Raw genomic sequence first — 13038 nt, 5'->3', positions numbered from 1 at the left:
CAAATGGGTAGTTCTACAAGTAAACAGCGTCTAAGGCACGGTGGACATCTAGCAGTTAATATATTTGCCAGTAGAGAAAGAGAGGAGGCGGTAAAAGGTTGTGACAGAATGTTAAAGGGAATGTCAAAGGGAGGTTGTTTAGATAGTTTAAGATGGAAAACTGTCGGAGAACAAGAATGAAAAACAGAGCTATGGAAGAGCGTGTCAATGAATGTTGAACAAAGTGGTTACAAGGAAGTTTATATGAATAGTATGTGTATACAGGCATATATTTTGACAAGAAAAGTGACTACTAGTGATGATGAAGACTAATACATCTAGGCACATTGCAGTGATGTGGATTATGTGTGTGTATGTGGATTATGATGAGAAGTATGATGTAGACATGTATACAGTGTGTGTGTGTGTGTGTGTGTGTGTGTGTGCGTGTGTGTGTGTGTGTGTGTGTGTGTATGTGTGTGTGTGTGTATTGAAGACAAGTCTGAGGAGCATACTCATGCAAATGAGAATGTACTGACAAACGTGGGGAATCTCTTACCAATGTTAGGAAAACAAAAAGAAAGGAAAAGTGTAGCTATATCACTATGTGCAGCCACATACACACACACTAACATTACTGCAGTGTCCTGACAGTGAATATACATTACCTCCAGCCAGGATCAGGAGCTTGGACCGTCGTCCTCCTCTGTCTTAATCTGTGCCTCAACCCTAAATAAACATTTGAAAGATGAATGGGACCATAAGTGGTCAAATGTTAGTGTCCCTCTTTCAATAGTGAGGCATTGGTGGGTCATTGGAAAAGGGTCAATGATACGGCACTTAAGTTAAGGGATGTTACTAGCTGTAAATTGAAAATTAGCTACTGTTTTGGCTGATATGATTTTTATTTAACACTTGTAGGTTTAGCAGTTAAGAATGCCATAATATAGAAAAGCTTGCTGAATTATTTGGTAATGTAACGGAATGTATGTTTGATGCTATGATTATATTGTACAGTTGATCCTAGTAACCAGCCAGCATATAATAGTCCTAGAGTGGCAAAAACTGGTACCCACAGGCCAGCCACCAGGCCAGAACTCCCGACCTATGAATTTATACAGATGGGACAAAAGAGTACTTCATGAGACTCCATACAGATGGGATAGGTGACCATGGGGTCCGGTGCTCTGATGGGAGAATTGAGTGCAGATGGATGGTGAAGCTTCCCTGTACCAGCTAGGAATAAGACCCTGGCTGGGGCAGAAGTACCTCTGTGAGGCATCCGGATCTGTTGTAGGCCGAATGATATGAGGATAAAAGAAAAGAAGTGTTTATGAAAGTAATCGAAGTGTTAAGTAGTTTACCCTGTATCATTCAGACTATGAGAAAGAATGAGATAAAAGAGTTAATGATTGTTTTTGTGTATGTGGTCAGTAAAACCCCCAGGAAATTTTAAAGTTCAGTTTAATTTGTTTTTGTCCAAAGGTGGGGGTTCAGGGCGTTTCCAATGGGCTCCCTCTTTGTTTAAGTAACATGCATGTATATACCATAAGGGATCTTAAACCTAATTTGTTAAGCTACCTCTGCAATCAGAGAGCATCATTCTACAGAGAATGCCACATGAGATACTGAAGCAGTCTTCTCTACGATGCATCGTTATCTGATTTGGACTCCGAGGCTGGATTCTTAGAGTACCTTTAGCTCTCCCAAACCCAGGCTACTCTGGCAACCACATAAACTCAAAACTGATAATCTTGGAGGATCATATATTTTTTACAACAAAGACATTTAATGTTAGAATTTTTTTTTAGCAAGAATGTCATTTTTCATTCATTTCTTGCTAAAAATGTTAATGTAACATAAGGAATTGTAGATAAAGTATAATAAGGAATTGTTTATTTAATAGTTAATATTCTGAGTGCATCATAACAGAGACATATTCTTTGTAATGCTAGACATGTATACAGATCTTACTTTCTACAACTTACATTCTATGCCTTTCATTACAAACTGTAAAGTAAACTAATTTAAAAAAATTTTTTATTTCATTTGATTCATGGAGATAAATAGACCAAAAAAAATAAATCTATTTTTATTTATTTCTGCCACATCTAACTGATTTTAACACATGCTTTATGTCGTGCATGACTGCTTGGTTTCTCAGTTTGTAGATTAATGGTTGTAAAAATGCTGTTGAAGAAAGCAACAGTTTTCTCAAGTTTGGAAGAGGCATTTCCTACCGGACGAACATAAATGAAGTTACAACATCCATAAGCAATTGACACAGCAATAAAATATGAAGAACAAGTGGAAAACCCTTTCCGTTTGCCAGTAGATGATACGACTGGTAAGACTGTTGAAATGATAAAACAGTATGAAGAGAATGTGGGAAGAAATGAACCTAAAATAGTAAAAGAAGTAAAAAATATATTATTTTTGACCACATGAGTATTAGAGCAGGATAAATGTAATAATGTAGAACCGTCGCAGAAGTGGTAAATGACAACATTGCTAATGCACCAGTCTAGCTGGGAAAATAGAAAAAACAATGGAATGAACTCTAAACCCCCCAATAGCCATGCACAAATAACAAGTATCCTGCAGAGTTGGATTGGCAACGGAGTGTTATATTGGAGAGGATGACAGATGGCAATGTATCTCTCAAGTGACAGGATTCCCAATGTATAGACCAGCAGTTTGGGAACCGTAGAAGAGGAAAGATACAAGTCTAAGATTGCTAAATTTCTTAGGAAAAAATACATTGGACTTTGAAGATGCTTATGTAAAGTTATGATGACTATGGTCAACATATTACCCACAAGGGAGAATATATAAACAAGCAGTAGAACTGAAAAAACACATACTTGTAGAAGGAAGGGGACTCTAAAGCCAACAAGACTAAACCAGGTCTGGTTGTAAGAAGTCATCTGCAGAACCAGATTTAAATTTAAAACTGAAAAGATAGTTGAACAGAAAAAAAAAGACATTGAAGAAAGAAGGCAATTAGTGAATTATATACATATGTTGTTGCAAGATTCCACAACACCTACCACATCTATATTGTTCTAAGATTTATTGGCTATCCCCATTTCTCAAGGGTAAGGGAATTGGTGCACAGGTGTCATAATCCTCGAGGACTTGTTATAAAGAATTATAAAAGCGTAGTTGTTAATAAGCATGGTAGTTATCTTGTGGTATTATGATATTTTGAGAGTATAGTTAAAAAACTTAAACAAAGCAATCATAAGATCGTTATCTCACGGGATCGCCGTCTCCGGGGTAAGATAGTTGGCACTCTTGAAAATGCTCACTCCATCACAATGGATTAGGTTTAAAACTGTCCGCAACCAGCTTTCTTATCTTCATACATGCAAAGCAGTTTTACAACACAGTGCAAAATAAACCCTAGGCCGTCCAGCCTCTATCTAAATATACAGCTTCCCTAGCTATCAAGGTGGAAGGACTACTGCCCAGCACCTCAAAACACACATGTTCTTACCAGAACTTTTGACTCCCACGGGCTGGCTATGCCTGTCTTACCCAGACTGGGAGCCTTGTGTGAGTAGATCACACCTTTATTGAAGGATCCCTCACAGGTGGCAGCTAATGATACTTCTAAGGCAACCCAAACCCTGGACTGTCCTGAAGACAGGAACTTTTCTTTTCTCTTACACTCCAGCAACCCATACCCTTTTTCAGGTTTCTCACACATACTAAATGATGAGAAATAATGTTTTCCCTAGTAAAATACCCTTTGATTATCACACTCCGGGACCAATCCTGTCTCTTAGTAGCTGCACTGCTACAATATTTAGATGTTCGATCAGATTTAGATCCAGGTAATATTTCTTATTCCTGAAACCTTTCCTGTAGAATTTTTGCAGTGTGGCAGGGAGCATTATCCTACTGAAAGACACCACTGCCATTAGGGAATACCGTTGCCATGAATGTACTTGGTTTGCAACAATGTTTAGTGAGGTGGTACGTATCAAAGTAACATCTACATGAATTCCAGGAACCAATGTTCTCCAGCAAAACATTGCCCAGAGCACCACACTGCCTCCACTGGCTTGTCTTCTTCCCACAGTACATCCTGGTGCCATCTCTTCCCCAGGTAAGCGACACATAGGTACCTGGCTGTCACCATGATGTAAAAGAAAATGTGAGTCCTCAGATCAGACCACCTTCTTCCATTGATACATATGTACACACTCAGACACGCACACACTCAGACACGCATACACACTCACACTCGCACGCGCACACACACACACACACAATCACACACACACACACGCAGTCACATATACACATAGGTACTTATACAGGCACAAACAGCAGAGAGCTTCTCCAATAGGCTCTTACTTCCTCCCTTGCTGCACTGGCTCACAAGTTTCTTGCAGTGCAAGCTGTGAGTGGAGCTCCCTTCTATTCTCTTGCTGCCTCTTTTTTTTTCTCCATTTGTATCTGCACGAACAGAGGCTATCGAGCTCACCAAACTTTAAAGCAGCTTCAGTCCAGTGAACCCCCTTTATGCAGGGAGGGTGCAACGAACAACCCCTAAGGTTAGCACTGCATATAATAGTGTCATGCATAGTGCCGATACCATAATAAAAAAAACATTGCGCCTCTATTATAACAAGATATAATCTCCGTATAATAATAATGCCAGTGATAGTCCCCAAACAATAGTGTTTGCTATGTAAATCATATATTAGTGCTTGCCATAGTGCATCTGTAATAGTGCCTGCTACAGTGTCCATATGATATTGTTGGCTAAAGTAGCAGTATAATAGTGTCATCCGTAAGCCCAGTATAATAGCGCTTGCCATATAACAGTATCATATAATGTATACAAACGTTCACGGCAGTTAAAAAATGAAAAAGGGGTAGAGATGCATTTCTTGGGTAGTAGGCATATATATATATATATATATATATATATATATATATATATATATATATATGCATCATGTGCTTTTAAATCCTTAATAAAGTATTGAAATCCATGGGTAAATCTGAACGCCCATCAAAATTTAGATGAATCCAGCCAGACCTTTTCCAGTAGGAATATATTTCAAATATAATATTATGATAGAGTTGTAAAAAAAGATTTACTTGTTTTGGATACAAGTAATCATGTCAGTTTGGTTGTCCATCTTTTCTTAAAGTACACTAGTGACTTCAGTTTTGTTTTTCTTATCGGAGGTAGAGAAGTTTTGCATATGATCCAAGTCCGGGGTGAGTCAGAAATCCACAGCTACCTATATAGTTATTCCTGAACACACATATTGGTAAGTTGGTTTATAAACCACGTGGTCTGAAGGAATAAGTAGCTTTTTATCTGCGGTTTCATTTCAAATCACAAACCATTTTCTTTCTTCTGCTAGAAGATTACAGTGAAGTGACTTTGCATCCACCCTATCAGAAGAATAAATCAATATATAGTTTGAGTATAAAATGCAGTTTATATACACAAGGTATAAGATCACAGTATTTGAACCAAATATATATAAAACAATTCAGATACAATTAATTTCTAAAGCTCAAATCTTACTTAATATGGACTGTCTCACCCTTTACAGCTATGCATGCTTTACAAGACGGCAAGATTCATTCGATATACTGATAGGGTGTACAAAACAAATAATTAGACAAGAGATAAGAACTCTATAGCGGTTATATGTACTTTCGTGACTGCATGTAACAGAACTATAATGCTTAAGGCTATGTTCACATCTGTATCAGAGGCTTCATATCGCAGATTCCGTTACTTTTGACAGGAAAAATATCGCTATATGCTCAAAACAACAGACACATTAGTGGAACCCAATGGACCCCATTATAAGTCAATGGCGCCCGTCGAGCACCTTCACGGATCCGTCACAGCGTTGAGACTTCTCATATAAAGCCACAACACAGATGTAAACAGGGTCTAAAACAAGCAAATAAAGTTGCCAATATATAAACAGGTAACTATTTGTTTTACAGAAATCTGACATCTATAGTGTGCAGTGTATAGGCATACTGATTTGAGCTTATATATTGATCCTGAGTTACAGTAAATCCCATAGTTAATTATTAGGATCAATTTATGATAAGGTATGCAATATATTTCCGATATTTACTCAACGTTCTGTGTATATTATTCGAAATAATAAAATAGTTTAAAGGTAAATTTGCATTCCCGCAAATTGACGTAATAGTATGTCACACTGGTGGAGCAGGCACAGGAGCTACAACTGTACATAATCCTATTAATCCTTGACAGTGTAACACTGACAGGCATAAAACATTGAAACACAGAAATATTGCAATGTATTACAGAATTTATCAGAGGATCACATTTTCAATTTCCATAGTGCATGAAACAAACCTTCCTGTACTTGAAATGTCGCTCCAGATGACCACTGCAAACGTTTTTGGGAACAGCTCAAGAACAGCAAGATTCCACACTAAAACTGCTGCTACCCACTGACTCAGCCAACCAGACCGGCACCAATAACCCTGACAGCATACCCCCGAACACGGTTTCCCCGTATACAAAGTTTAACTAAAGCTGTCAACCACTGGAGCCATCAGCAATGATCAACCATTATAGTGCTTTAAAAATTACACTCAAACTACCAAATCCCCTCTACACTCTCTGGTTAACCGCACAAAATACTGTAGCACTAGCTAGCCGTCTGCAAAATCCCCCTTCCCATAGGCTTAATTCTGTAGCAAAATTGAATTTACCAAGTAGGGATTGAAAATTCCTGAGAGTAATCTTAAGCAGCGGCTTGGCATTAACCAATGCAGGGCCTCCAACTTGTTCGTTGGCAACCCACATTCTATTTACGGATGGTAATTTGCAAGAAGCTAAGGGAAGTCGTGGGGCCTTCGGTTTTATCGGGGTATAGAGGACATCAAAATTATATGCCACCCATTCCACTGTTTTCAGCAGGATTAAGCAAGTCATAATAACCCCCAGGACCAACACACAGAAAATAGTCCAGAAAGGAAATGAGACACCAAAAAGTCGCACACCACCCATTCCAGGAATGAGCTGAAAGTCTCAAAATAGGCATATTATATTGATCAGCCCAATTAGAGGGAATAGTCAACAAAGTCAGCCCCAAACGAGTAACACCCCAGCAGCAGAAGGCTGTCACGACGGACAAGGAGGAGGCGAAATGCCACATCGATGTCGGCCTTAGCCATGAGGGCTCCTTTGCCATAAGCACAAACCCATCCAGCTGCAGCATCAAAGGAAGTATAAACCACCGGATCAATACCATCATTAACTAACAAGCATGTCTATCTTGGACACAATAACTAACGGTGAATCGATCAAATCAAAAACTGGTTGCGAGTCAAAAGGACCAGCTATCCAACTGAGGAACACATCTTTAAACAATTTCTCTGACACAACTAGAGATGAGCGAACTGGGACAACCGAACCCGGTTTCGGTCCGAACATCGGGAAAAGTTCGATTCGCAGCTAATCCAAACTTCACCGGGTTCGGCCGAACCCGTTTTGACCGAACCCGGTCAAAAATATTATAAAAATCGGCAGCCACTTGTCTCTATCAATCACTGATAGTGAAAAGAGGCTGCTGATTAAAAATAAAATAAAAAGCATTTCATACGTACCCGGTCATTGTCTTGGTGACGAGTCCCTCTTCTTCCTCCAGTCCGACCTTCTTTTCTGACGCGGCAGCCTGTGATTGGCTGCAGAGGCCGCAGCAGCCTGTGATTGGCTGCAGCAGTCACATGGGCTGTAACGTCATCCAGGAATGTCGGGCCGGATGTCGAGAGGGACGTGTCACCAAGGCAACGGCCAGGAGACCGGACTGGAGGAAGCAGAAAGTTCTCGGTAAGTATGAACGTCTTTTTTTTTTTTACAGGTTACTCTATATTCTGATCGGAATTCACTGTCCAGGGTGCTGAAACAGTTACTGCCGATCAGTTAACTCTTTCAGCACCCTGGACAGTGACTATTTACTGACGTCGCCTAGCAACGCTGCCGTAATGACGGGTGCACACATGTAGCCACCCGTCATTACGGGGCCTCATGCACACGACCGTAAAAACACCCGTTATTACGGGTCGTAATTACGACCCGAAATAGCGGGCCCATAGACTTCTGTTAGCCACGGGTACCTTCCCGTTTTCTCACGGGAAGGTGCCCGTGCCGTTAAAAAGATAGAACATGTTCTATTTTTTTATTTTACGGGCCGTGCTCCTATACTTTAGAATGGGAGCACTCTAGGACATGTCAGGAGCTTGTTGAACATTTAGTTACCATTTAACTGCCGCCATAGACTAAGGAGAGACAAAGGAGCAGGTAGTACACTTACATAGGCTTCCTGCGCTCTATTGATGTAACTGAAAGCCCGGGAGAACAATAACTCCTTCCCTCTTCTACTCCTCCCCTCCTCCAAATCCCCGACATGCCGGCATTCCCACAAAACTTTTAGCATGGGTCCAGCCTTTGAAAGAATTCTAAAGGTAAGTATATTGGATAGTCTCTTATCTGTTAGTTTTCCACAAGTTCCTGGAATTCTTTCAAAATCCCCAAGTGCTATACAACTCCTTTAAATTGCTAAGATTATATTTCTTTCTGCTCATGTACAGTTGTACCTGCTCAATAACAAGGACAAATCCTCATATGGAGGAGTGTTTTAACATCAAAATATGACAAAGCTATTTAAATGCAGCCCTGTAGCATTATACTTTTTAGGTGTCCTATCTGGTTTCTTCTAATAGGTAAATTTTATGGAACTATCTCCTAGTCTGTTTAGCGGAGTTAAGTATTAAGTATTAAAGAAATGAATCAGCTTACATCACGAATTGGTTTTGACTCTTCAGTGTCTTTCTTTGTATCTGTCATGGAAAAAGAAAACAGATGCATTATCGCGAATGTGCTGAAGCAATCACTAATCTGTCTCACTCACTGACGCAATGTATGCAGGACCAGATTATAGCATGATCAAAATGGGCAATTCCCCTGGGGTCTCCACCATCCATGGATCTCTACTATCATATCCCCACCAAGAAGGGCCCACTTAAATATAGCTTGTAGCAAACAAACCTCATAGCTGTGACAAAAAATCAGGCTCTGTATTGTAGTATAATTTTAGTACCATATGACACTATTATCTAGGCATTATATAGTAAAGTTATGCAGGCACTTTATGGCAATATGTATAGTTTGACATTATAATGTATAATAACTCTTTATAATATATAATGGGTGGTATTACTCTTCCCTCCTTGCAAAAATGGGATGTGGGGCCAATGGCAACAGTAAATAATTTTCCTTACTTTTCATAATTAGCCCTCATAAGCCCCCTGTCTTGTTCTGTGAATCTTCTGACATATTGGTCTTTCTGATATTGCCTTCCTTTGTCGTGTACTTATTTTAGAAGTTGTGATTGAGAATGTCACTAGGCAATCGTGTCTTGTCAAGTTGACTTTATGTGAGCTAAAGTTTCTCAGTAAATATTAATAACTTGGATGATCTTCAATACATTTATTTGATACCAGTGGGAGCAGTTGCAGAAATTCAGATTCCTTTCACTTCCATAGACAAGACAGAGACTGTCTTTTAGTCGCAAAACTATTTTATCGGAATGGTTTTTGTCTTACAGAGACCCATTTGGAAAATATGTAAATATGAGTTCTAGTGAGTAAATCTTACCTTTTTTGGCCAACAGAACCCAGTAGATTAAACCAATAATTATAAGCAATACAGCTATCCCAGCACCAACTCCAATAGCTATCAACCATAGGTAGGATCCTGCTGAGAATAAACAAGAAAAGTCAATGGTCATTGGTTTAATGGAGGATTAAAATACTTGAATACAAGTTTCCCATTCACCACTTATTGTTTGTTCTTCCTCCTATTACCTGTATGTATAATGTTCAGAATTGCTGTTAATATTATGAAGCTACTTACTTGTTACCACAATGATCTCAATTAGAGGACTCTTTGGTGACAGCAATGAACGTCCTTTAATCTCTGCTGTGTATTGGCAGAAGTATTTAGTAGCTGAAGTAATATTGGATTTCCTTATGCTTATGGTTACTCCGGCTGTTCTTTGTTTTTTGTAAGTGGATACACTTATTATTTCATCTGTATCATTGAGGAAGTGGAATTTAGTCCTTTCATACTCTTCAGGGGCTTTACAGTACAGTGTTACATTGCCTTCATCCCAGATCCTACCACTTGGAGGATCTACAAAGAATATGGGTGGGCGTAAAGGATCTGTCAATGAAAATATAAAAACATAAACCTCAGGGTACCAAAATAATCACTGTAATCACGTATCAATATAACCTTGAGAAACTACATGAAAGACATAATGGACAATATGTCTATTTTTCCTTCTTACAACCACCAATGCCAGTTGTTATAATTCATATTTTCCTATTACATTTTTTAGTTAGTTTTCTTTATAATAGTCTCAACTCAAAGATGGAAGTTAGGCGCTTAGTTACCCACTAGCTGAATGAAGTAATCTCGCCCTATTGGTTGCTGCAGACAGACAGATCATTAACCCCTTGCGACATGTGCGGTACATTTAGGGCGCTAGTGCTATATAGTTAAGAGTCATAAATGTATGGCACAGAATGGTGCAGGTCCTGAAGCTGTGTCGATGCCAACTGCAGTGGGTGTCAGGTGTTTAGTACAGCTAATACTCTTTTGCAATGGCCAGGTTCGCAGATAACTTAAATTCCAGCCGTTTAACCCCTTAGTTGCCATGATCAGTAACGATTGTGCCATCCAAATGGTTAAACAAAGAGAGGGGGCTGGATTAAAGGGTGCCAATGATCTACCATGGCTGGCAGGCAGAGGCCTAAAGAAAGCCCCCAGGTCTGCCATGTGTGTATGTCCATTTTACACTGACAAGCATAATACACTGCACTACATAAGCATGGTCAAGTCCCCTAGTGGGACAAAAACATATGTAAAAAATGTTAAACAAAATGTTTAAAAAAAAAAGATCCAAAGTAAAGAAAATAGCAAATATATAAAAAAGTAGACGTAATTGGTTTCACTACAACTGCACCTACTTGTACTATAAAACAAACACATTATTTATCTTGTATGGTGAACATTGTAAAAAAAAGAAATGTAATGGCAGAATTGCGTTTTTTTTGTTCACCCCTCCCCCTCCCAAAAAAAGGAATAAATCCTAGGTACACCAAAATGCTTCAAAAAGAAAAGTACAACTTGGCCTGCAAAAAAGAAAAACCCTCATAAAGCCCAGTCGAGAGCAAAAAAAAAAGAAAAAATGTAATGGCACTAAGAATGTGGCGACATAAAAACGAATTTGTTTTCAGGACAAATAGGAAAGGTGGTGGTGTATGTCTGTATGTGAGAAATGATATGAAGGCGAGTGTGAAAGAGACAATAGTGGGTGAATACTGTGAGGAGGTTGAAACACTGAAAAAATTACTTTTGGTGTAATCTATAGACCCCCCAATATAACTGAGGAGATGGAAGGTCAGATATATAAACAGATGGAGCAGGCTGCACAGGCGGGTACTGTAGTGATAATGGGAGATTTTAATTTCCGGGATATTAATTGGTGTCATGGTTCGGCTTCAACTGCAAAGGGGAGACATTTCCTCAACCTGTTGCAGGAAAATTTTATGGGCCAGTTTGTGGAAGACCCGACTAGAGGTGAAGCTCTGTTGGATCTGGTCATTTCTAATAATGCAGATCTTGTTGGGAATGTCAATGTTCGTGAAAACCTCGGTAACAGTGATCATAATATAGTTACATTTTACCTATACTGTAAAAAACAAACGCAGGCTGGGAGGGCAAAAACATTTAATTTTAAGAAAGCCAATTTCCCCAGGATGAGGGCGGCAATTCAGGATATAGACTGGGAAGAACTAATGTCAAATAATGGAACAAATGATAAATGGGAGATTTTCAAATCTACTTTGAGTTATTATAGTGCAAAATGTATTCCTATAGGTAACAAGTATAAACGACTCAAATTAAACCCCACATGGCTTACACCTTCTGTGAAAGGGGCAATACATGACAAAAAAAGGGCATTTAAAAAACACAAATCTGAGGGTACAGCTGCAGCCTTTGTAAAATATAAAGAGCTTAATAAAATCTGTAAAAATGTAATAAAATTAGCAAAAATACAAAATGAAAGGCAGGTGGCCAAGGATAGTAAAACAAATCCTAAAAAATTCTTCAAGCATATAAATGCAAAAAAGCCCAGGTCTGAACATGTAGGACCCCTAGATAATGGTAATGGGGAGTTGATCACAGGGGATCAAGAGAAGGCAGAGTTACTAAATGGGTTCTTTAGCTCTGTATATACAACTGAAGAAGGAGCAGCTGATGTAGCCGGTGCCAGTGCTGTTAATATATCAGTTGATATACTGAATTGGATGAATGTAGAGATGGTCCAAGCTATATTAAATAAAATAAATGTGCACAAGGCCCCGGGACCAGATGGGTTACACCCTAGAATTCTTAAAGAGCTTAGTTCAGTTATTTCTGTCCACCTTTTCATAATATTCAGAGAATCTCTAGTGACTGGTATAGTGCCAAGGGACTGGCGCAGGGCAAATGTGGTGCCTATTTTCAAAAAGGGCTCTAGGTCTTCCCCAGGTAATTATAGACCAGTAAGCTTAACATCCATCGTGGGGAAAATGTTTGAGGGGCTATTGAGGGACTATATACAGGATTATGTGACAATAAATAGCATTATAAGTGACAGCCAGCACGGTTTTACTAAGGACAGAAGTTGTCAAACTAACCTAATCTGTTTTTATGAAGAGGTGAGCAGAAGTCTAGACAGAGGGGCCGCTGTGGATTTAGTGTTTTTGGACTTTGCAAAGGCATTTGACACTGTCCCCCATAGACGCCTAATGGGTAAATTAAGGACTATAGGTTTAGAAAATATAGTTTGTAATTGGATTGAGAATTGGCTCAAGGACCGTATCCAGAGAGTTGTGGTCAATGATTCCTTCTCTGAATGGTCACCGGTTATAAGTGGTGTACCCCAGGGTTCAGTGCTGGGACCACTATTATTCAACTTA

At 39.1% G+C, this 13038-nt stretch overlaps 1 protein-coding gene across 3 annotated transcripts in view; it reads right to left on the bottom strand.

Annotated features, from left to right (window-relative positions):
- Nucleotides 1-4612: 4612 nt before the first annotated feature.
- The window catches only part of LOC142742841 (Fc receptor-like protein 5), a 76691-nt gene continuing 68265 nt past the window's right edge, over nucleotides 4613-13038 (bottom strand). For 2 of the 3 annotated variants that reach the window (XM_075853008.1, XM_075852999.1), the window contains exons 6-9: nucleotides 9923-10231; nucleotides 9665-9766; nucleotides 8807-8847; nucleotides 4613-5400 (exon numbers count right to left, since the gene is read on the bottom strand). In XM_075853008.1, coding sequence (XP_075709123.1) covers nucleotides 5374-5400; nucleotides 8807-8847; nucleotides 9665-9766; nucleotides 9923-10231 — 479 coding nt within the window. In that variant the 3' untranslated portion in view covers nucleotides 4613-5373. The remainder of the gene's footprint in view (nucleotides 5401-8806; nucleotides 8848-9664; nucleotides 9767-9922; nucleotides 10232-13038) is intronic. The other variant, XM_075853016.1, reaches the window with a different exon arrangement.

Source organism: Rhinoderma darwinii, chromosome 1, assembly GCF_050947455.1.
Source record: "Rhinoderma darwinii isolate aRhiDar2 chromosome 1, aRhiDar2.hap1, whole genome shotgun sequence".
NCBI lineage: Eukaryota > Metazoa > Chordata > Amphibia > Anura > Rhinodermatidae > Rhinoderma > Rhinoderma darwinii.
This window is presented reverse-complemented; position numbering and strand designations above follow the sequence as displayed.